The sequence below is a fragment of the Oenanthe melanoleuca genome, chromosome 4 (genome assembly GCF_029582105.1).
Source record: "Oenanthe melanoleuca isolate GR-GAL-2019-014 chromosome 4, OMel1.0, whole genome shotgun sequence".
Lineage (NCBI taxonomy): Eukaryota > Metazoa > Chordata > Aves > Passeriformes > Muscicapidae > Oenanthe > Oenanthe melanoleuca.
The window spans coordinates 21,923,221-21,946,573 of NC_079337.1; the positions used below are offsets into that span (position 1 = coordinate 21,923,221).

At 39.2% G+C, this 23,353-nt stretch overlaps 1 protein-coding gene across 1 annotated transcript; it reads right to left on the reverse strand.

The window, feature by feature from the left end:
* Positions 1–1,095: 1,095 nt before the first annotated feature.
* Positions 1,096–23,206, reverse strand: UBE2D3 (ubiquitin conjugating enzyme E2 D3). The gene is made up of 7 exons (XM_056489384.1): positions 22,753–23,206; positions 9,051–9,114; positions 8,934–8,965; positions 6,376–6,453; positions 5,460–5,565; positions 4,004–4,097; positions 1,096–2,422 (listed from the first exon to the last, which is right to left on the reverse strand). The coding sequence occupies exons 1-7, from the start codon at positions 22,774–22,776 to the stop codon at positions 2,377–2,379; spliced, it is 444 nt and encodes a 147-aa protein (XP_056345359.1). The 5' UTR covers positions 22,777–23,206; the 3' UTR covers positions 1,096–2,376.
* Between the last annotated feature and the right edge of the window lie 147 nt (positions 23,207–23,353).

The window sequence follows — 23,353 nt, forward strand, 5'->3', positions numbered from 1 at the left end:
AGTTCAACTCACATTTCCAAAACCTTCACCTTTTACATTAAGTTCAAGTGGGAATTTTTCCACCCTCCCTATGTTCCAAAGGAACCAAGATCCACTATAGTTTTTAGACTGCCTGTGGTTTTGGTAGGTATTCATCAAGGTAATGACAAATTAAGCATTTTTTTTTTTTTTTTTTTTTTAAGTAAGTCTTAGCATTCTTCACCTCCTTGTGTTCTCTAACACTTGCTGCCTTACACCTCACAAAATATCCTTCCTAGCTGATCATGTAAGTGATTTCAGTGGGTGTAACTCCCAGGACAAAGTAATAAGCATCCAATTAACACAAGTATAAAAAACAATTGAGAGCAGCACATTTGTAAGCTTAAAAATATAAATTTTTACCTCAGTTGTAATGCTACTGGCAGCTGTATTCCAATTTTCGAGCAAAATGGTGTAAACTGTTTAGCAAAGCAGAAATTAACTGCAACTTCATCAAAACATTTCAGGAAGTTGTCATTGAAGCATGTACTGCTGCAGAATGCCCAGGCTTCTAAATTCCAAGCCAACTAAACTTGAAAATTTCAAGTTCACTCTTACAGTTTAGAACCAGAACAAACCATGTCCAAACTACATGTTCAAATTTTTATAAAAATTAAGGTTTAACATTTATTTTACATCTAGCTTTCCACATCCATGTGGGGACAAGTAATCAGAATGTACATAACTATAAGCAGTGCAAAAGTGGTGCCAGTGAGAAGTCACAGATGCACAATAAAGTGATAGTACAAGACTAGAGAAAATGAAGCTATGGATGTTAAGAATGGAGACCAAAAGGATTAAACAAGGAAAAATATGAAGGAAGAGGGGAGGAAAGAGTTGATGTTTAATAATGCCCTTGTTGCTGAAAGATAAACTAATGGCACAAGACAATGGTTCTTGTAGAACAAAAATTCAATAGCAATGAGTCTTTATTCACGTTAAGTCACCTGACATGAAAAAAGTGTCTGTTGCATTAAAATAGTCATCAATGTAAATGGCAGCATGGCTGAACAAGTCCTTTTCAATGGTAACGAACATCCCACATAGTAAAGTCACTTCAACACAGCCTCATGACAATTCCCACATCAAAACAGTACTTTATTTTATAATTTTTTTGCCTCATCATTACCCCCACATTAAGATCTTTCAGTTGTCAAGTGTACAAGGTGAAGAAAAAGGTTCTCAGTCAGCAAACACAGGTGCATCAGGAAGTATCTCCACAATACACCACTTCAGATCTGCTGGGTCCCAAGTCCATTCTTGAACGCTGGGCTCCCAGCACCAAGTGCAGCCCCCTACTACGGCTACACGACTATGTTAGCTTATTAATTCTGCATTCACCAGGCCGAGCAATGTGCCAACCTGCAACAGACTGAGCATTAGAACTGAAAATGGCAGAAGAGTCACTCTATTGAACTTTACATCATTATTTGATGTTAAACAATGAGGCAAATGCCAACAGTATATACAAAAACCAGCTTTGCTTTTACAAAAGATTTTGTTTCCCATATTGATTAATCCAGGCAGCTAACTCATTGGTTTATGCAACTTTATTGAAGAAAATAAATCAATTACTAGTAGAGCTATTAGTTGATCACTCATCCATTGACAACTTGCATCATTTATTCAGTGCTATATTAAACAGTGTTTTGGAAGACAGATTAACTAATAGCTCCTAGCCTCCTAACAAAATTTAAATGAATTACAAAAATGTTCTTAAACCCTATTTTGGAATACAAGGGATGTTTGACTTCCAATTTCCATTCTCTGTAAAACAAGAACTGGTCATTCCTTTATTGACATGCATAAGATACATCACATTTTCTGTTCTGCTGATGCTATAGATTCAGTACCAATTCTCCAGACACATCAGTTATGAGCAAAAGTATATAATAAAACCTCAGTTCTCTAACACTGGAAAGTTTGGAACAAGACGGATGTTGCTACAGCAATGTTACTTCTTTGATGGGAGAAAACTGAACACCCATCTCCCCCTCCCCTTCAGGTGGTATCTTCAGTATCTGTTAGAGCAGTGAGGAATGTTTGTTTTTAATCTCATAACCAAGTTAGAATGAAGACATTGGCCACATAATACACATGCTCCATTAAAAAAAATTCTGAATCTTGGGCAATTGTTCTTGTGTAACTACTTTACAGATTCTAAAAGCAGTTATTGTCCAAAGCTGGAAGAACTAAAGTCTTCTCAGATGAGCATGTGCATGAATGGAAGGAGGTAAACAAAAAAATAAAAAAGATGAGGTCTGATAGGGGAGCAGCCGGATAAGAAAATCAAAAAAGGAACAGTAATTTAAAGTTTATTCCAGCTATAATGCAGGTTATTCTGACTTTAAGGTAGCATCACATGGCATACTTCTGAGTCCATTCCCGAGATATTCTGTTGTACCTGCAGACAAAACCAGGAATTAACATCAGCATGAAAATAACAACTTCCTAAACAGTTTATGATTAAATATGATTTTATTCCCTTTATTCTCTTTACACTGTGAAAAGTCTCTGTAGTCTCTTGAACTCAAACTGAACAATTCCCTTCCTACACCAATTAGGGTAGATACTCTCTAGTTTTTAAGAAAAGCTTTAAATTCAAGACAAGTAAATTTGCTAGAAGTCTGTTACAAAAAAAATGACGGAAAGAGAAGAAATAGAGACCATCTGGGATGGAGTAAACAAGGCAAGTATTTTATTTGGATATTATTCTTAGGTTAAGATTATAGCATATCCCATGCCATAAGTAAAGATTATTTGGTTATTAATATCACTGGATACAAAATAACAAATCCCAATTTTTAAGAACAACAACATTCAACATTTCATTGCACTGAATATTCTTTTCACACAAATATACTGCTCAAAATTTTAAAAGGACATTAAAAGACAACTTAAAGAACACTACTTCCACAGGAACTGAGCTGCCAATTAGTTAACACTTAACTCCATGCTTGTCAGTAAGAAGTTAATTATTAACTATACAAGCAGAACATAATCCCCATACATTGCCTAGTTTATATGTGGAAGACAGACACTGCTGATTAAAAAGTAACTGAAATTTGGATTGTCTGAATTCACTCATGTCTATATATGACATCTTGTTACGGGGCATCACTTTGAACCAAATTCTAACAAAATCTGGGTAAATACTTACCAAAGCAAGTTGACAATCTGGCTCAGAACTCAGTAATTACTTCATACTAACTTTTTTGTTTGGCCATGCAAAAGTAGTATCCGTGAGAAATAGTGACTAGCCAATACAATACACACTAACCACAGATCAAGCTGTTAAATGTCCACGTTCAGTAACTGGTGCATCCATTATCTGTTAGTTAATCCAGTGCCTTAGAGCATGCAGCACCCAAGTGCTGACTAATTTCCATTTTGTTAAATGCACCATAATTTGCAAATATTCTTACCCTACAGCATAGCGTATTTCTCTGTCCACTCTCTTGCTAACCTATTGTACCTAATTGGACAAATATGTTTAGCATTAATATATACAAAACCCCCAAAATTTGCTTCATATAATTCTATCTGTGCAAAATATTAGATACCTTAGAAAAATGAAGTTGTTGCAACACAGATGGGGAAAAAAGTTCTGCTGCCAATTTTCAAGGGAAGACCCAAAATTTAAGGCCAAGCTGCTGCCAAACAAAGGCATCAAAACAACAAAAAGCTGTCTTTTCCTCATTATGAAATTCTAACTACATTTATGCATGGCAAGCAAAAAAAAGGGCCATATATATATATACTGTAAAATACTTCCACGCATGTGAGAAAAAGCTAAATCTCTTTCACCCACAGCTTCAAAGATGCTAAGCTCCTTTTTTTTTTAAAGTATGCACTACTCACTTCTTTGACACACAGGTTTTCTCCATCTCAGATCTTCACAAAAGACTCACTGAACATGACTGCTGTCTGACAATGCACTCTTACAGTCTGTTAAAATATCAGTCCTGTGCAATTCTGTACTTACTTGTCTCTGTCTGTTTTATAGATACGTGCAATCTCTGGCACTAGTGGGTCATCTGGATTTGGATCACATAGCAGTGAACAAATGGATAAGAGAACTGTAACAAAAAAAAAAAAAAGCATTCTCAATAACGAAAGAGGAATGGCAATCTCAGAAACAATGGAGCACAGATCTTTACATTAGCACAATGTCACCACAGGACAGAACCTAAAAGGTATATTCCTGGTAAACAGCCAATATAAATTCGTAACTCACTCGTAAGTAAAACGCCCAAACTAACTTAAAGGTTTTAAGAACTAATTGATTCCTATTTCCCACATACTTACAGCTGTCAGAACACACACAAGAACAGCACTGTTGTACCCTGCACTATGATGTAACACAGCAGCCAACAAAAGCACATTATGTACTCTGATGAACAGCATATCCATGGTTCTTATCACTAAAACTAGAAAATCCTCAAATTTAAGTTTTTAGTTTTTAAATTAGACTGAATTCTTTATTTGTTGTACATAAGGCAAGAATATCCTGGTCTGCACTGATAAAACTAGCACATGTTGTAAAAAACTCAGTAACACTGTTGTAGGCAACTATGAGGACTTTACTCTCACAGAAGCTTTAAAAGAAAATAGTGAAGCATTAAAATTAGGGAATCCACATTCAAATAACAAACTGACTGTTTGGACAGACAGGAATTACAAGTTTTATAGAAAAAAAGGGCACTTTGAGGGATCTTTTGAAGCCACAGGGACCAGTGGCTTTCAGGCAAAACAATCTGATCATCAGGAAAATATTTGAGAATTATCTTTTATTTACTGTAGTAAAATGAGGAAAGCCACAAATAATCTCTTGCAACACAACATCAATTTATCATGAAATAGGATCAGTAAACTTAGTTCATGATGTAAGGCAATGCCAGAGGAACGTGGTAGAAAGCAGTACGTATCAATAATAGATTTATTCATCTACCACAGATATGCCAATAGAACTATGCATGTATCTCTAGGCAGGATGAAAAAATTATGCAAATTTCAGTATTAAAAGCTGACTTTAAATTAATCTTTCATTTAATATGCACGTTTATCTACAAGGGCAGCTCCAAACAAGCAGTTTCTTAGCCTTAGCTCGAACACCCTAACACAGGCCTATTTCAATCCAAATATCAGCAAATTCCTCTAGGTCCAAGCTGGTAAACTCTGCCAAGAATACTGAAGCAAGTAAGTGGCCAGACAGGGCCTTAAACGGCCACATAGGAGAAAGTGTTAGGGAAAAAAAATCCATCAAAAATTCAGTGTCAAACTGGAAAAACATAGGCTTGAATGAGGAAGGGAAGGGAAGTTAAGGGAAATCAAAAAGATGGGCAAGAACTTAACACAATCAAAGCTAAAAGCACAGTATTCAGCACAAGATGGAAAAATTTCTCCTTCACAAAAGGAGAAAAAAAGCAAAAATGCTTTACCTTTAGAAATAGTTAAAGCAGGAGACCACTGTGATCTTAGAATATCAAGACAAATGCTGCCATTACTGTTAATATTTGGATGATAGATTCTTGTTGTAAATGCAACCTGCAACAGAAAAAAAACAAAAACAAAGAGTGCATTTGGGTCTATGGCAATAATTGCACCCATTCTTCTCAGTCAAGCTATCAGTCTATTCAATTTACTCTAAAATAAAAGGATTAAGCAGTTAAACTGCATCAAATTCAGGAAGTGCACCCAAGCCACAAGCTCTGAGTCTCTCACTACCAATCAGGCACTATATTTCAAATAGAGAGAGGGCAAGTATGAGTGTTTTAATCCCAGCTGCCTTTGATGAAGACACTCAACAGCAGCTGAGCAACTGCTGTCACAGAGCTAAGGAACTTCCAACACTGCAGTCACTTCCAAGGGTACGCCTTCATACTGAGGCAAAGCTAGTGGCTGATAAAGCTACCAAAAAAGGGCATATTTTGCAATTACTGCCAAACTCTTAACAAAATCTTCACTTGATTTTAGGCACTCAGCAAGCAAATCCCTACCCACAGCATCACAGTCCTACAGACCAATCCAAACAACTACACTAATACTTGACAGTCCCCTTGGCAAGAATTATAGTAACACAAAGCTAATGAAAAGTTTTCCTATCAATTCAGAAAACTAGAAATGAACCCAAGTATTTCAAGACATTTGGAATTCACATACATAGACTGGCTCAAAGACTATGCTAACACACCCATTCCTGTGAGTCAGAATGGGACCCAGATATCTAACAGATTGTAAGAATACCTGAAAATAATTGAGAAGTTGACAACACTACAATACAGATGCTGTCAATTTCTGTCCTGTACTCAGTTCTTTAAAAAGCACTAATTTCACAAATGAGACAGCAATACTTACCTTAGGTGGTTTGAATGGGTAGTCTGTGGGAAAGTGAATTGTCAAGAAGAATACACCACCCTGATATGGACTGTCGTTCTGTCAAAGCAAACAAATAATTCTCCTATTATCATCTTTAGGACTAAATATCACTGAAAATCTTGTTTTTAAATAAATGGGGAGGAAATCTGCTTAAAACAAAATGTTGAATCCACCAATACCATGAGACATAATTACAATTCAATTCTTACTTGCTAAGGTAAGTAATGCAGAACACATACACATTACTTTCCGTGTGAATCTCTCCAATCTAATGCATCATAAAACCCAGCAGCTCTGACAATCCCCTCAGGACTACAGGGCAAATGCATCTGAACGCTTAAGAGAGCTCCAAGTAGTAATGTTAACAGAGTGGCCATCCCATCAGATTCAAAACCCTCCAGCTCTGTGTTTGGAGCTCAGTTGTTATGACTACCCAAGTTTAGAGTGACCATGGACTCCTATACCCTCCTAAATTCTGTCCTTAGATTCAGCCCTGCAGAAGACCTGTGAGTACACAGCTAGAGATCCTTGTTCCTTGAAAAAAAAAAAACAAAAAAAAACCCTCAACCACCCATCCTACCAACACAGCAAAACAGACAAAATAATAATCATAGTTGAAGCGAATTTTTCCTCCCTTTCTGTAATCTAGTATGAGAGAGTATTTGACATTTCCATGCTCCAAGGAAAGAATTACTGGGATAATTCATTCAGGTGTCAACTATAAGAAGTAAAATAACATCTGGAAGTAAAGAAAAATGATAGTAAGGAGAAGAAAAAACTTGAGTGACTAAATAGGGATTGTATAAGTCAATAGTTACAAGAAGAAGGAAGCAAAAGGTTTTTAACTCAAAATTACAACTAAATTTCTGAAATACAGCTAGGAATTTCATTGTTTAACCTGAAGAATACTTTGCTGTTAATTCTGGACGCAGTGCTAGGGAAAATGAATTTGAGGCATACAAAGTACACATCTGCATTATTTGGAAATTGAATTCTCATCTTAATTGCAAAAAAAATTCACAAATGTAAGGAAATAACTGTATTACTTAATATCAGAAAATTAAAATCTGCAACACAAGACAGGGGACTCAAACCCTCAACATGTAGGTTATAGCCTATCCTATCTCTAATGAAACTTAGTGATCAAGATATAACCTCCTATATTTGGTCAACAGATACCATATGAGGCCTTGAGGAGGCAAAAAATATCAACCCTTTCATTGGATATATTCTGGGGATCTATTTTATCAGTTACAGAAACTCCTCTTTAAAATGTGTTAAACCAAAGCGCACACTCATACACCTGTCCAGGAAAATTACAATATCCTACTGTAGAGGTAGAAGACCAGATGATTGGGTCCACAAGCCCTGTCTGCTATTAAAGGCAGCACCACAGCAGCACTAGAACTACTAACACCACACTGACACACTTCTGTCAGGATACTGCCCAATCTGGAAACAGGAATGCAGACCTTCTGACACCACAAAAACCGCACAGGGAAAAAAGGAGCTGTACATTATTAAACCACAAAGGAAAACTAAAAATAATAATCCCAATTTAAATTCAACTAATGCTTAATACCTCGTGACCATGCAGACACCAGCCACACAGATTCATCCCACCCAGTGTAGTGCACAATACTCCTTGCCATTTAAGCATGAATATAGCTATTGAACAATTCTATTTTCTGAGGTACCTAGTTACAATCAGTGATGACCAGGTACTTTGGGATGAAGAGACATTTTTCAGAGCAGTGAACCTCTAATAGCCACCTCCTAATAATACACCTGTAGCTATATATAAAAGCCAGTGTCATTCAGCATCACTGATATTTAATTCCTACTTTGTAGCCCCACCAAAGGCTTGCCTTCACAAGCTACAGAAGGTTTTGTCTTTTAAATACAGATAACCAGAAAACTCCAGATGTGAACTGCTTCCAGGTTGTTTCCAACAAAGGCAAACATTTGGCTTCCTTAATGAGGAAAAAGACCCATTCAGGTTTCAGATGCTTACTGAACATTTAACAGACTTTCTTCTCCAGTCATAAATGAAACTTCACATTTCAGTGATTATTACCCCTTCTATTCCTTCAAGTATTCAAGATCTCAGCATTACAACACCAGACTGAATAAAGATTCCTAAGATCCACACAAAAACATCCCAACAACTAATTCCTGACAGTAGTACCTATTACAGTAGGTAATAGGATAGTAAGAAGACAGTAGGTCCTATTACAAACGTCATGCTAGATTAGAACTTTGGCAAAGTTAAATGCAAACAAAGTTTCTAGATATTAAGTAGTAATACCTAACATTGCTCTAGAGCTTATGTCTGGAATACGTCCTCATAAAAAACACTGCAACAACAAAATAAATGGTGGGGCTTTTCCCCTCCCTCATTTTCATTTGCTGCAATGAAGACCTCTAGAACTTAAGTTGGATAAGGAGAGTTAACAAAAGTAAACCAAAAACCCACAGTTTTCTCCTCAGTAGGAACTACTCATTTAATATTACATCACAAGAATTAGAATACTTACAGGTCCCATAATTGTGGCTTGCCAATGAAACACTACAAAAGAAAAACTCCGCATTATTATCTAGTCATGATATGCTTTGAGTCAGCAGAACAAAACATTAAATTTAAAGTTACTTACTGTCATCTCCAACGGGACCTGCTGAACACTGTGCTGGAGGATCACGGGCTAAGTCACTAAGTTCCTTTAAGGAAACAGAAACAAACAAAACCAGTAATTTTCATTTCATGGCCAGCAAAAACCTTTAACAATTTTTCCATATACAAATAAAGAAGAATGTGCAAGTAACAACTCTAAGAACCACTGTACCCATATCAAAAAATGTCTATAATAGACAAAGAAGCACCAAAACCAGCTATGAAGGTAAACAGCTACGATGACTATGCCTTTCCAAATTCATGAATGTCACTACTGTGAAAACACTCCTGGCTGAAGAAAGCAGCAGGACACAAAGCTGTAAGCTGGCAAAGTCTAATCAATTTTTGATCAAGGTTTACTTAGTCTTAGCTAGAGAAACCTGAAGTGTAAAGAGAAAACTGTTGATGAGTCTTCACGAAACAGGAAGCACTCTGTATGTAACATCTGACATCAGAATCAAGAAAAGCAAGAAAAAACTCCACAGAAACTTGGTTTTCCTTTACCCACTACCTGCATCAGGGATGTGACTCACAAAGGTCAAAACAGACAGGAAAATTCAAGAGGCTGACAAGTGCTGTAATAGGCAAAATATCTGTATTTTTTAAACTTTACAATTAAGACAGTTATTTATTTAAAATTAAAAATTACTGAACTGCAGAAATAGTTCTCTCCCTTCCCCATTACAGATTCCTGTGCAGTAACAATATGGTGATGAGGAAACAAAGAAGCTCTACATTAAATTGTTTCAATGCACCACAAGTCATTTGTTTGGACAGTGTCTTAAAATTAAATTTACACTTTCAGTTAAAGCATGTAACAATCTCCTTTCTCCACTGCTCTCCCTTGACTCTAAAAATGGCTTCAAGAGCTTCTACAGATAAATCTGCACTTGTCAAGGTATCTAGAAGTCTTGAAAAATGGCAAAAGGGTTTCAGACAGATTGTTTTTTTTTCTCCTGCATGCCTATACAAGCCATTCAACCAAGAACTTTGTCAGACATTTAAGAAAGCCAGGCATACTTATTATGCTGGAAACATATGCCTATTTGGACCAAACAGCTAACTCTTGCCTGGGAAGATCCTAATATACAACCTTTAAGTTTCACAAATTCCGCACTTCATAAAAATTTACTAAGTATAAGCCAACAAAATGAGGGAAAAAAACTACCAACTTATGTTTCTTGCAACATAAACACCTTGTTCTTTGGCAAGATGATAGCTCCTGCAAACAGAGAAAGAGTAACACCACTTCAACATGTGAAAGTCCATACACTTAAAAAAAAAAAATCCCTATCACAAATGAACAAAGAAACAACCAAACATTCCCACCAAACAACAAAACCACATCACCCAAAGCCCACAACAATCTCCTTCCCTCCAAACACCAAAAAAATTTAGTCCCAGGTTTCCCCTCTCTACATGTGTTAATCCTGATGAATTTTCCAATTAATAATATTTCTATTTTGCAGTGGCATCAGACTGTTTTACAAAATGAAACCATATCAGTTTTGATACGCAATGGCACAATGAAGTTAATAGAACAGCCTATTTCACGGCTGCTGTTTGTAGAAGTGTGGGCAACAGCTCTGTCCAGATCATCACAGTAAATGCTTTCACAATGCATTTTGCTACACTCCCCAGATATTACTGGAAGGCCAAGTGACAGACTTATTTCTGGCATTTAATATCACTTCTTAGGTCCATATGTTGTTCATTATCCTCCAGAAAAATTAGATTTAAGTCATTCATGTAAAGGCAAACAATAAATGTAGAAGAAGCTTCTGACAGAAAGGTTCTTTAAGAAATTTAAGGCTTTTTTTTTTCCCATGTAACAAATACAGCAGGTTTTGTTAGTCACGCTTATTTCTCATCAAAATGTATTTTCCAGTTCTAAGAATGATCCATCATTTCCAAAATCTGAGAGGAAAAAAGACATCATGTCCCTTGAAGTAAGCTGCAGCAATAGAGTAAGAGAAAGACACAAATATTATTTTAATGCAGTTGTACAGTTATTACTGGATTTAATAGTGGAAGTACATTTAGATCCTCAAGGGGTTTTTTAAAACTGTCATAGGGACTAAGAACTATGAAAAGGCTCTCATGCCATTTATGAAAATTATAAAATTGAGTAGCATGAAGACTAAGATGAGAACACATCAGCATAAAGTGGACCGCTAGAGATATGTGCATCCGGGCTAGAGAGGTCTTCAAAGAAACTACTATCTTCAGAGAAACAAGAATTCAGTACTCAAGATAAAAATAGGTATTTTACCACAGCAGGAAAATCAGTAATTCAACATCAATAATTCAACCAGGAAAAGTAACCGCAGATGTAAGACACAAATTAAATTTAGTAAGTTCCAGTGAAACATTTGTGCAAAAAACCCTTAGGTAATACTAAAGATAACTTAAAAGCCGAAACAAATGAATTTCAATATTCCAGATTCCAATAATTTCAAAATTTGTCTATACTCCTTTCCAACTACTTGAACTGCTCAAGGTATAAAAGTAGCAGTGACCCTCATTAACAAAAGGACTAAAGTTTTGTCTGGTATAAAATACTTCAGTAAAAAAAATCCCACCCTAATTACGCTAATTAAAGCAGTCCAATGTACAGATAATTCTGGTCACAAATGATACACCATTTGGCATTTCACCCACAGAGCAAGTAATTCACCCACTAAATTTGGGGGGAAAAAAGGCAGCACCCACTTGTACTGGCTTCTCCAGGGTACTACAGTCAGGAAAACCTCTAGTAAAACTGTTGGTTCAGCAGAGTGTGAAGGGCTGTGAAGAACGTGGGCAAACATGAAGCAAAGCCTGGTTCACAGTAACACCAGACCTACTTCATCTCTCTTTTGAGTGACATTTCATATCTACACAAAGAGAGAAGGCTATCTGCAACAAGGGAGTGGAAAGATGTGAGTAACCTTAAAAAGTACCTCCTCCTGAAAGCTACAACTCTACTGAACACAACAGGCAAACTGGAAAAACTGGAAATTGAACAAGCACAGGCACGTGGGCTGTGAGATCTGGAGTGCAGCTGAAGCATTTTGCTCAAGGAAAGGAAGGAGCTTTTTTTTAAAGCTTCCCACTCAGCAATACAAATACAAACCCACTTTCTTTCTCAGCTTAACAATCAAGAGTAGTAATTCTATAACAAATAAATATTCAATCTCATATTTTCACATGTAAGAACTTTCTACTTCTGATATTACTTTTACTGTACCTACTTCTCCAAATTTGCTTCTTTTTGTTAAGATGATTTTAGTCACACTTTTCCTTTCTCAGGAGGTATTAAGCTACGTCCCAAATTGTCTTAAAAATCTCCAAAGTAGAACCCACATTTTCCTGGAATCAGTTGTTACAGTTTTTCACTTCAGAGGTGGCTTAAAAGAAAAACCAAACAAAACTCCCAAGCAGCAAAAGCAAAAGACTTTACCTAGAAACAATTAACCAAATTTGGTGAGGAGTGACATGCTACGCACCTATCGGAAAGGATTACTCTTGAATTACAACCGTGCCCACCAGTCCCTGTCACTGCCAGAGGTTTCCAGTGAAGCTCCAGCATGTCACTGTTTCTGTGTCCCAGTTTCCAAATATAAAGTGGGATAGTTCCTACCTCTCCACAAGGATGATTAGTCACCCAGCATTTTACAGACTAGAACACTGTTAAAAGAGTAAGCACCAATGCTGCTGTTAGAGGACAACAGCAGTGTAACACAGATGAGGAGCAATACATGTACAATTCTGCAATGGAGTTTTGGAAAACAGAGATGAATAGAAATAGAGCAGCAGTACCCATCACTGCAACAGATCTGCTCAAACACAAATTCAACACCCTTGTCCTCTGCCAGTTTCACATTAGGTTTCTAGCAAGATTCAGTTCCACTGGTGAAACAGTCCCCTTTTTTATCTTGTCCCTTCTCTTTCACTACACATTTATCTGAAAACTAACAAAAAACCCCAAAGCAGTACTTCCAAGAAAAAAAAAAAAAAAAGCTTATAAAAAAGCTAACTAATCCGCTTGTTTTACAGCGAAATAATCATAACTAACATAAAAAATATGGCCTAAGCTTCAAGTGAAGATTCAAAACTTTGACACGTGAGTGTGAATGCAGGACTATGATTCTATAATAAAACCAGAAGTATCTTTCTCTTCTTGACGGAAAAGAAAAAACATCCCTCAAACAACTCCCCTCTACCAGCTATTTAAAAGATTACAGAAGCCATTTAAAGAATGAAGAAACTTTGAAGACTGATAAAGGATATCTCATCTAAATATGCATGAATAAGAAAACAGAAGTTTTCAGGTCCCAGAAAATTCTGTAAATGACAGCCTGGTGCCTATCAAGCTCCCTTCTTACAAGGTATGAAATAATGCAGCATCTGCACTAGTTTCTTCCCATTTGTTAGATTCCATACTCCCTGTAACACTACAATATTTTTTTTAGTTTAGGCGGGAAATAGCCAGGCCTTACTTTTAATGATAGTAACAGCTGACTTAAACACAGAGACAGAAGATCACTCCTACCAGAATGACTGAAGATTGTCCTCCACAGGCCTTAAACTCACAGATACATTTAATATAGGTCCATAACACAGGTATTTGTTAAAATCATATATCGCAACTTTCTGGTTTGTACTCAAGAAACCATAGAGGAGTTATTTTGCTTTACATTCTCAGAAAATAACTTGTAGGACATGAAAAGTGATATGCAGTTAAATCAGAAATTAAAAAAAATAAATCAACAAATCACAACACAAAAAAAACCCCAAACAACCCACAATGCACGCACACAAAAAAATCTACCCCCAACCAAAAAAAACCCAACAAATAACCAAACAACAATCCAAACAAAAAAGGACAAAGAGAAGAGAGAACACTTAGGCCAACCAAAAAAAAAAAAAAAAAAAAAACAACATTTATTAACTTGACTGTTTGTCTAATGATGTGTCAAATAGGATATTTCAAACTCTAGGCAACCAAAAATTCATCACTGCATTAGTCTTACTCATTAGCTCACAGCTGAAAACAGCTTTAAAAAAGAAGGAAGGATTGGAAGCAGCTATAAAGGGATGGGAAGAACATTTAAGCCTGTTTGAAGATTAGGAAGTGTCAAGCAGCAAAGAACTACTGCCTCATCCCACACACCTGCATTTGAAACATTCGTTTCAGCATGGAAACTAATTACACCTGGAAGCAGAAAAATAACAGTTTGTAAGGACACTGTATGTGACTTTCTAAGCTGAGTAAGAAAGCAATGGCATAGTAGACATCACAAAACAAACGTAAAATTATCAGTTTTAAACAAGCTGGCTTTTTGGTGAATAATAAATAGATAAAAGCAATGTGTAATGGCAGTGCACGATAGCAAAAGATGTAGGTTCCTCTTGATTAAAAAAGGGCATTAGAGCAAATATGCAGAGAAAACACATGAAAAGCAGTCAGAGAAAACAGCAAGGACAAAGAGAACAGAAAGTTTTTTTAAGAAACCCAAAACAACTAGGAATGTAACAGTTGTTGATTCTCCCTACATTGATTATTCTGCTTCTATTTTTCATGGTTCTTCCTTTCGTCCTCAGTATTGGATTTTTCAGCCTACACCCCATATATTGTTTGTACAGTGTCTAGTTGCAATACCATTGTGGTATAATAAAAGACAAACATTGGAATATTCTTTTTTTAAGCCTCACACTCAAGGAAGGAAATGCCAGACTGTTGTGCCACTGTAATTAAATCACTTGGTGTACTTGGACTGTGATACAAACTACTCAGGTGACTACCTACTAGCTCTTCAAAAAAACTACCTCTCAGTACACAAGCCCTTTGTAAATGAGAGTATTGTCTACAGCTGTTCTCATCTGTTCTGAAATCTGGAAGGTGTACAATGCAGGTAATGGTTTTTGGGAAATTTCAGAGTTACTGTAACTAAAATGGCGCTCTACTTATTCCAGTTTTGCAGAGTAGCTGAACAGATCCAACAGAAAAAGGAATGCAGTTACAGATTTTGCTTTCCTGGTCACTCCCTAAAGGCTTTCAGAACAAACTTTAAAAAAAGATGGCAACTACACACCTGTAGCTGTGCTCTGAACTCAAAAGTACAGTTTGTTTCCCCTAAAGTAACCAAAACCACAGAAGCTGTCTTACTCAAGATGAAGAAAATCTGACTGTTTAATACACATAAATTATCATACTCTGAAAACAGCAGAGCTTATTAAAACACTCCTATGCTCAGTGTAGAATAAGGACTGTATACAAAGCTAAAGTACACTGAAGGGGCAAGTGTGAAGTGAAGCACTCGTTAACTACCGAGTTATTCAGTGATAGCTGGGTTTTTTAATTTTGCCATTTCTGAGCTTCTGAGTATCAGATACTGAAAACTTAGCATGCCTTTTCCCTTGGGAGTTTTTTCCTCAAGAACCACAGTGATCTTTGGTTCTGTAACCCAGGACTGCAATGCAGCCCTCAAAGAACAGGGTAACTGGTATGAACAGGCCACATGAGAAACACCAAGATTCACCTTGCCAAATGAAAGAGAGTGACTGGGAAACAAAGACGCAGATGAAATTCAGTACAGACAAATGTAAACTGATGCAGTTGGAAAGAAGTTTATACTCGAAGTAAGGTACTCTGTCCTGATGGCTACCTCTCAGAAATGTTATTAGGGCACTGTGCTAGACATTTTCATACAAATGCTTACTTAATATTCCTTAGATGCTGAAGTTTGGCAGCATTATGCAAGAGCCTCCCAACATGCTGCCCTTCAGCTTGCTGAGGGCACAGTAACTGAGAGCAGCATTTGACACATAACCAGAAGCAGCACCTGTACAGCCTGCTCTCCATGCGACAGAAGACTCCCAGCGTTTGCCAAGACTATACAAACAACTACTTTGGAGACTGGCAGTGTGCAGGACAAGTCTTTGTAGAAATGCATTCTAACAAATAACACCATGTCTGTAATCAGCATGGTGAATTCGCTGTTTAGCAGCAGCTTGATATATTATTCGAAATTTATTAATTAACCTAACAAACTCTGAAAATCAGCTCTCCATTTAAAAAAAAAAAAAAAATTGTCTTAACTTTCACCAGTTCGTATTTTGGATGAATATAAAGATGCATGTGAAAGTTATTACAATATACCAATAGAGCGTATTCTTCGGACACAACTATGTGGGATTGACTACCTTGCCTTAGCTACAGTGTACAATTATCTTATCATATTATGCTATTTCTGCAAGTATCCTTCATAATCCTTCTAAAGGCCTGTCTTTGGGTCAGGTACAGTTACACACAAAATCAACTCACACCAAGACAACAGCGTAAAAAACGAAACCAATCACCACCAAAACACAGAACCAACTGGAGTACAACTGCTTTTGCAGCTGAGTTCCACCTCAGCTATCTAGATAATAACAATGTACAGATGGATCCTAAAAAACAACCTAAAGTATTTTGGCATCTACACTCAGTTCAGCTTGCAACTCTGGCGTCCAGATACTTGTGGAAAAGTTTAAATGTTGGTCACCTTTTTCTACTGGGCCAGAACATTTGCAAAGCAGTCCACAATCCTATTATCTTGCTTTCTTAAGACCATAATAAAAACCCATCACAGTAGAAAAAACTGCAGGAGATCTTGAAGACAACTTGTGTATCACACATCTCAAAAGGATGATGTTCAGAACAAAGCCTTCTTTTAAATAAAAACTTAATAGGGAGATTTTTACCAACAGTAAACCTCAGTATCTGTTTAGCTTTCAGTCCTGAATCCTGCAATGCTCTATTTTCCAGTATTAAACCTTGTCTACATCCAAGTGTTTTTATAAAGAGCTGCCAAAGGCATAAACACCAATTTAAACTTGTGAATATCATTTCAACTTTTTTTTTTTTTTTTGCAAAGCTTCTCCAACACAACTACCAAATTTAATCAGATCAGTGCCCTGCAGAAGACTAGTGAAGAGAAACCGGTTTTGTTTTTTTAATCTCCTGCATTTTTCATTTAGAGTTTAAGACATTAAATTTATATTCCAAAGTTCACAAAACTGTCAAGTGCACGCAACTCGACACAATTTAAGACTCTCTTCTGATAAAACTGACTTCACAAAAAGCAACCACATTTAAAAATGCACTATTAACTGCAATTATATATACACAGCATATTCACACTGCTGCTTTCATTCCTTTATTTTTTTTCTGCATATTCTGTCAGGTGTCAATCACAGGAAAGAATGTCTGTAACTCAGTTCTTCCAATGTTAAGCTATAGGATCTTAGCCTAAAACCATCAACAGAAGTCGGCTTATTCTGAAAGATCAGACCTAATGCTGAAATGCAGACCACAAATTCCCTTCTGCCCGCTCTGATGCACAGGGGAAGGACCTACACAAGAGCACAGGGCAGACAATTAAAATGGCAAAACATGGCAAAACCTTTGAATTTGCAACAGAAAGATTTATCCGGGATGACGTATCAATGCCCTAATACGAATGACATAAAAGCTCAACTCTTTCCCACTCCTCCTTATCAGCTGTACCAAGACATCTTAGAGAAGGTTAAGAACCTCCATCCTCTCTCTCCTCCAACAGCTCAACCCAGTGGATGCAGAGAACACATCCATGGGTAGTGGATAACAGAGGCTGTATCTGCGCTCCACAAGGAACAGAGAGACGCCTTTGGCAAGAGGCAGTTCACTGGTCAGTACCCAACAGCTGCTGCTTACAGCTGTTTACATCCTTCTCCACTCCCGTACCCACTAACCACGAGCTTAGAGAAAAGACTCTCAACTGATGGCAGACTGGGCAGGAAGCTGAAGGAAGCTTGTTCTGTGGAGTTACACATCAGGCCTTGTGTAGAAGAAACTCACACTAGGAATAACAGCAAAAGCACAGGCTTACTTTCAAAACCAGATCTCCAGAAGCTGGAATGATCATAAAGATCGCAAGAGCTGGCCAACGCTTTCACTCTGTATACATTACCCAATTAAATCCTTGATATACTGAAGGACTCTTTTTGAAGTATGCAAAGAAGTACCCATCTAATGGAATATTAATCTCTGAAGTTCTTTGTATCACTTAAGTGAGACAACAATACCCATTCTCTTCCCACTCCAATGCACACATTTAAAGTTCTGTGCTGACTGGGAATTTGTTTCACAAGCACTGTATTCAATTAACAAGAGAAATCTTTAAGTTATCACAGTCCAAACTTTCTAGCTAAGGAAGCTTGGTTGTCCTCTCCCATAAAAAAAATGACCAGTTCTTAAAACACATCTAATACTTCATTAATAAATGCTGGTCTTCAATACAGAGTACCGAATCTACCCCATTAAGAAACACTCTTTTTATTTTAATGATATTCATTTCATAGTAGAAATGTCACTTCTATTTGGATAAGCTAAATCTTAAACAGAATTTAAGTGATGACAGCTTTCATCTAATGCTAAATATTTTATTCTGACTTTTAAAAAACATTTGAGTTCTTCAATATTAGGGCCTTCCAAACTCCATTACTGTGGTATCATGATTTAAAAACCAACCACTGCCTTCTGGCTCAATGTGACCCTTACCACCAAGCGCGATAGCTGTGCTGAATTACCTACCCAAGGCAGGGCTTAGCCTAGCCCTCGATATTCACAACTGTTAAGGTGAAATTACAGTCAAAAATGTAATTCAATACATAGAGAGAGAGCATTTACAAGTTTTAAAGCATTTCAACTAAGCTCACATCAACTGAATTTCATTAGCTTGCTAATCTTAATTTTCTGAGCCTCTAAACACAAAAATTCAGACTTATTTCTAGATATTCATTCAAAGCATGAGTTCATTCACGTAACTTCAAGTTATTCCACTATTTTGAAAACGCCTAGCAAACAGAATCCAAGACTCCTCGCAAAAGTGTTGTGGGTTTCATCCAGAGAAGAAAACTTAATTCCAACCAGCTTTATTATAGATATTTTTTTAAATTCAAACCAAGCTCAAAAGAAAAAAGTAGGAATTGAAAAATAAAGTAATAGGAAGTCTTTGTAACTCTTCAACTTTGGTTAAATTAATGCAGGTTTCCATGCAGTCCTTACTGATGCGTATTACACCTCATCTCTGAAAAATACTGTACTTCCATGGATAGCAGCATTTCTTACTATGAGCATCTGCAGAAGGGAGGTTAAAGTTGCAATTAATTATACATCTAGGAACAGTGCTGGAGGCTATAGCCTGAGGAAAATAGTTATTCAGTCTCCATTCCACCAGTGTCAATGGAAGCCTTCTATCTGTACTTAAGTAGCAATAAATGGTTTTGCCACCTTCAGCCTTTAGCTTCCAGGATGCCAACTCCACTTAAGATTTTCTAATAAATTATTCCCATATAATGATGCTGGCTTGTCCTGTGCTTAATCAAATGGCCATAAAACACAGCAGGCACAAGCTTTCTTAAGGATTACACAGATGAGACATTTCATGCATACATCTCCTGTATTAATTCTATTTTTAGCCTATCAAGAGCATTTAGGCCACTTATATTACCTCACTTTAGTGGATGCGAATGTGATAAAATGGATGCGTACCAATGAGGTAACATTTCCAAGTTTTCCAAATTTTATGCATTCCTGATTCTCTACTCCTACATAAATGCTTCCCTGCTACCGGATCATCATCATTTGAAGCGGAAGCTCCAGCATGCTGCAGCAATTACAGGATGTGTTTTCAGCAGGCACCACTGACACTTCAGACCAAGACAATGTGCCACAGCATGCACCAAGCATTTAGATACATGCTCATAAATAAACGCAAATTTCTTGATAATTCTGGAGAGAAAAAAAAAATTGGGGAAAAATTTCATTCTCTGAAAAAATAACCACTAAATTTTAAGATACAGGTTCACATTATGCCATGGGAAAAGAATTTGCTTGTCATCATAAAACAACTGCAAAGCAAGCCATATCAAGGACAATTTTGCCAACTGAACACAAGCTGCCCCAGAGCAGATGGCACTGATGCCATGACAAACTCCAGTATAACAACAGTCTTTCTGGGACTGGCTGTGTACCTGACAACTACTTCAGTTTGGGGAGTGCTTTATACAGAGTGTTGCAGAAGAAGACAACCCAACACATAAATACTCCTTTACTTTCATTTTTAAATCAGAAGCAGACTTTGCCAGTTATGTCATAAGAGTGGTTGTATTCTGAATATGCAACAGACTTCAGATTAAAGGTACAAACACACTGAGTCTCAAAGTAGTTTACTCAATATAATTAAGAATGTTATTTTGTCTGATATGTCAAGTCCACAATGAGGGAGTCAATCAAACAGACCGAAAATATCTTCACTGGTACATTCAGGATGTCATCTGCTGCAGGAGACAATGAATTCTAGTCCTAGACAAGTAATAAAACAAACTAAATCAGCTATGTGTGATTAGAATGTTCTGAGGTTCTGGTTTCTCTTTAACCTGTTTTCATCTACTGCAAAAGACATATTACAAGGAAGCAGAGAGTTCCAAGGTCTGAACTGTGATCTTACAGTTGGAAGACAGGGAATCCCAGCTTACCAGTTACAATGCTGTTCTCTCTGGGCTTTACTGGTTGACAAGATTAAAATTAAATTCACAACCCTTTTGTTACAGAACTGGTCCTGCTATTTTTTATGTCAGCATCAGACCCTGCAAACATTTGCACTGGAAACAAGTACAAGAAAGAAAGCAAGGTGCAAAGAATGGTTTCATTCCACAAAAAAAGTTCAGCTTCCAGACCTGCAAATATAAAAATCAAAACCATAAACTCCATGTGAATTTAAAAGTGTATCTTGTAGTATGGTGTGATTAACCTGATTAGAAAAAACCCAAACAAACACACACACAAAAAAAGGGCAAAACCAAAAAACCCTAACTCAACTATCTTCCCAATCCTAAACTCTTGCACTGGGTAAATGAAGAACCTCACTACTACACAGTGCAATAGAGTGTAAGGACCAACACAGGACAAGAGACTGTACACAACAGGCCAGAACGCTGAAGTCACAGATGACTTACTGCTTCAAGAGTCACACTGCATCGTTTTCAGGTACTGACCACGAGGTAAGTGGGGGCTAGTCTTGGTTTACATTTGACAACAAATTCTTACCTGCAGTGCCTGAACGTGTTTCATAAACATAAGCTGATGACAAAGCATACCAGGGAGTATCCTAGCTGTGTTTCAAGTCAAGTGATATCATCCACTAACACAGGGAGCAAGTCTTGATGGCAGATTCGAAAGGAATTGTTTTGAAATTCCTGCCAGAGCATAGCCGTAATTCAAAAACAATCCATTCAGCTAGCTAACCTGAAGAGATTCAAAATTTTCGAGGATAACAGTACTATCCATTCACTAAAAACATATAAAAACCGCCTGTTTTGTCTAAAAGTATTACCACAAGCACTGCGTGAAATTAAAGGCAGACTAACAGGCGGCATAAAGTTTACACACTGTCTACAAAAGGTGTTTTGTGCACCGAAATTCACCGATTTCAGGACACACTGACGTTCTGCCATCTTGGCAGGCTGTGAGATGACCAAGAAACTCCTCTGAGCTCTTGAAACACGTAAATGCTCCACGTAGCTCGCGTAAGAAGGAGCACAGACCAACAGCGACTTCCCGGTAACGCCGCTGCGTTCCCATCGCCTTCTGCCATTACATCCCAGCAATTCTCAAACCTGCCGAGAAAACCTAAACCTACCTAGGGGCAACTTCACGCCGGGAGCCTTCTTACCCTGGGAGAGGTTTAATAAAAACCAACTACCACCAGAAAAAACAAAAAAAAAAAAAAAAAACAAAAAAAAAAAAAAAAAAGAAAAAAAAAAAGAAAAAAAAAAAAAAGAAGAAGAAAAAATAGAAAACCAAAACCAAACCAACAAACTTTCATCACCTCGGCATTTTTTCCGAGTTAGCCGCCGCGAAATTGCTCCACCCGGCTCCGATTGTGCAACGGGGGGAGGCGGCGGCGCGCAGCGCGCTCCCGCCGGGCGCGGGGGGAAGCGATTCCCGGACGGGCGATGGATTCCCGGTGGCCCCGAGGGCCCCGGAGCGGCAGAGAGGGGCGACTGCGGGGCGAGGGCAGCACCGCGGCGGCTGCTCCGTGTGTCCGTGTCGCGTTATTGCGGAACGCGAGGGATCCCGGAAAGCGCCCGGGCCAGGCGGACCCGCCGCCATCTTACAATGCGGGAGAGAAGTTGCACAGCAGAGGGGAGAACCCGGCCGAGGGGTCCGGCTGCTGCCCCGGCCAGCGCCGCCATCACGCCGAAACCCCCCGGCACACACGGGCCGGCGCCATCCGGGCCGGCTTCGGCGGAAGGACAGAGGCAGCGACCCCGGGTTGCACTGACATCCGAGCAGCCTCGGAGCTGCCTCTCTCCGACCCAGCCCCCCCCCCCGCCCGGCCGCCGCCCTCAGGAAGGGGCCGGGGCCGAGCTCAGGCCCGGAGCGAGCGGCCTCATCGCCCCAGCCAGGCCGCGGCCCCGCCGGAAGGAGCCGCCGGCTCCCGGCCTCTCCAGCCTCCGCCTCTCCCCCCCTCGCCCGTCTTCTACAGGGGCGAGGGGGGGAAGGTGATAGGGAAAGGGGAAGAAAAAAACCCCAAAAATAACAATAAAAAGAAGGGCGAAGCGGTGAAGGGGGAGGAGGGGACGGCGGAGGAGGAGGAGCCGCGGTACTCACTCACCTTGTTGATGCGTTTCAGCGCCATTGTGTGTGTGCGAGTGCCGGGCCCGTCTACGCGCCGCGGTGACTCCGCGCTCCGCTCGGGGGGCCGGGAGGGAGGAGGAGGAGAGGAGGAGGAGGAGGAGGAGGAGAACGGGGAGGAAGGCGGAGAGGGGGGAGGGGGCAGATGCTCTTCTCCTTCCTCCGGAAACAGCCGGGGGGGCGCCCGACCGGCTGGCCGCCCGAAGTCCTGCCTGCCTGCGGGCAGCGGGGCCGTGAGGCTGCCGGGGGAGCGCTCCGCCCGCCGCCGCCCGTCACGGCCGGGAGAAGGTGCGAGGTGCGGGGAGAACCGAGAGGCGCCGCCCGCCCGAGGGAGAACGAGAGAGGAAGGGCGAGAGAGCCCCGCGCTGCCGCCGCTGGCCAGGCCCGGACGCCGCGGGAGGGAGGGAGGCGGAGCCGGGCCCGGCACGCCGCCGCCAACGGCTCCCGGGGCGGGGCGAGGGCCGAGAGGCGGGGCCAGGGGCGAACGGGCGGGGCAGGGAAGGAAGGTTCTGGCGGTGCCTGCGGCCGCGGCGGCTTCGGGATCGCTGTGCGGCTCTTCCTGCCCGCGGCTCCTGGCGGTC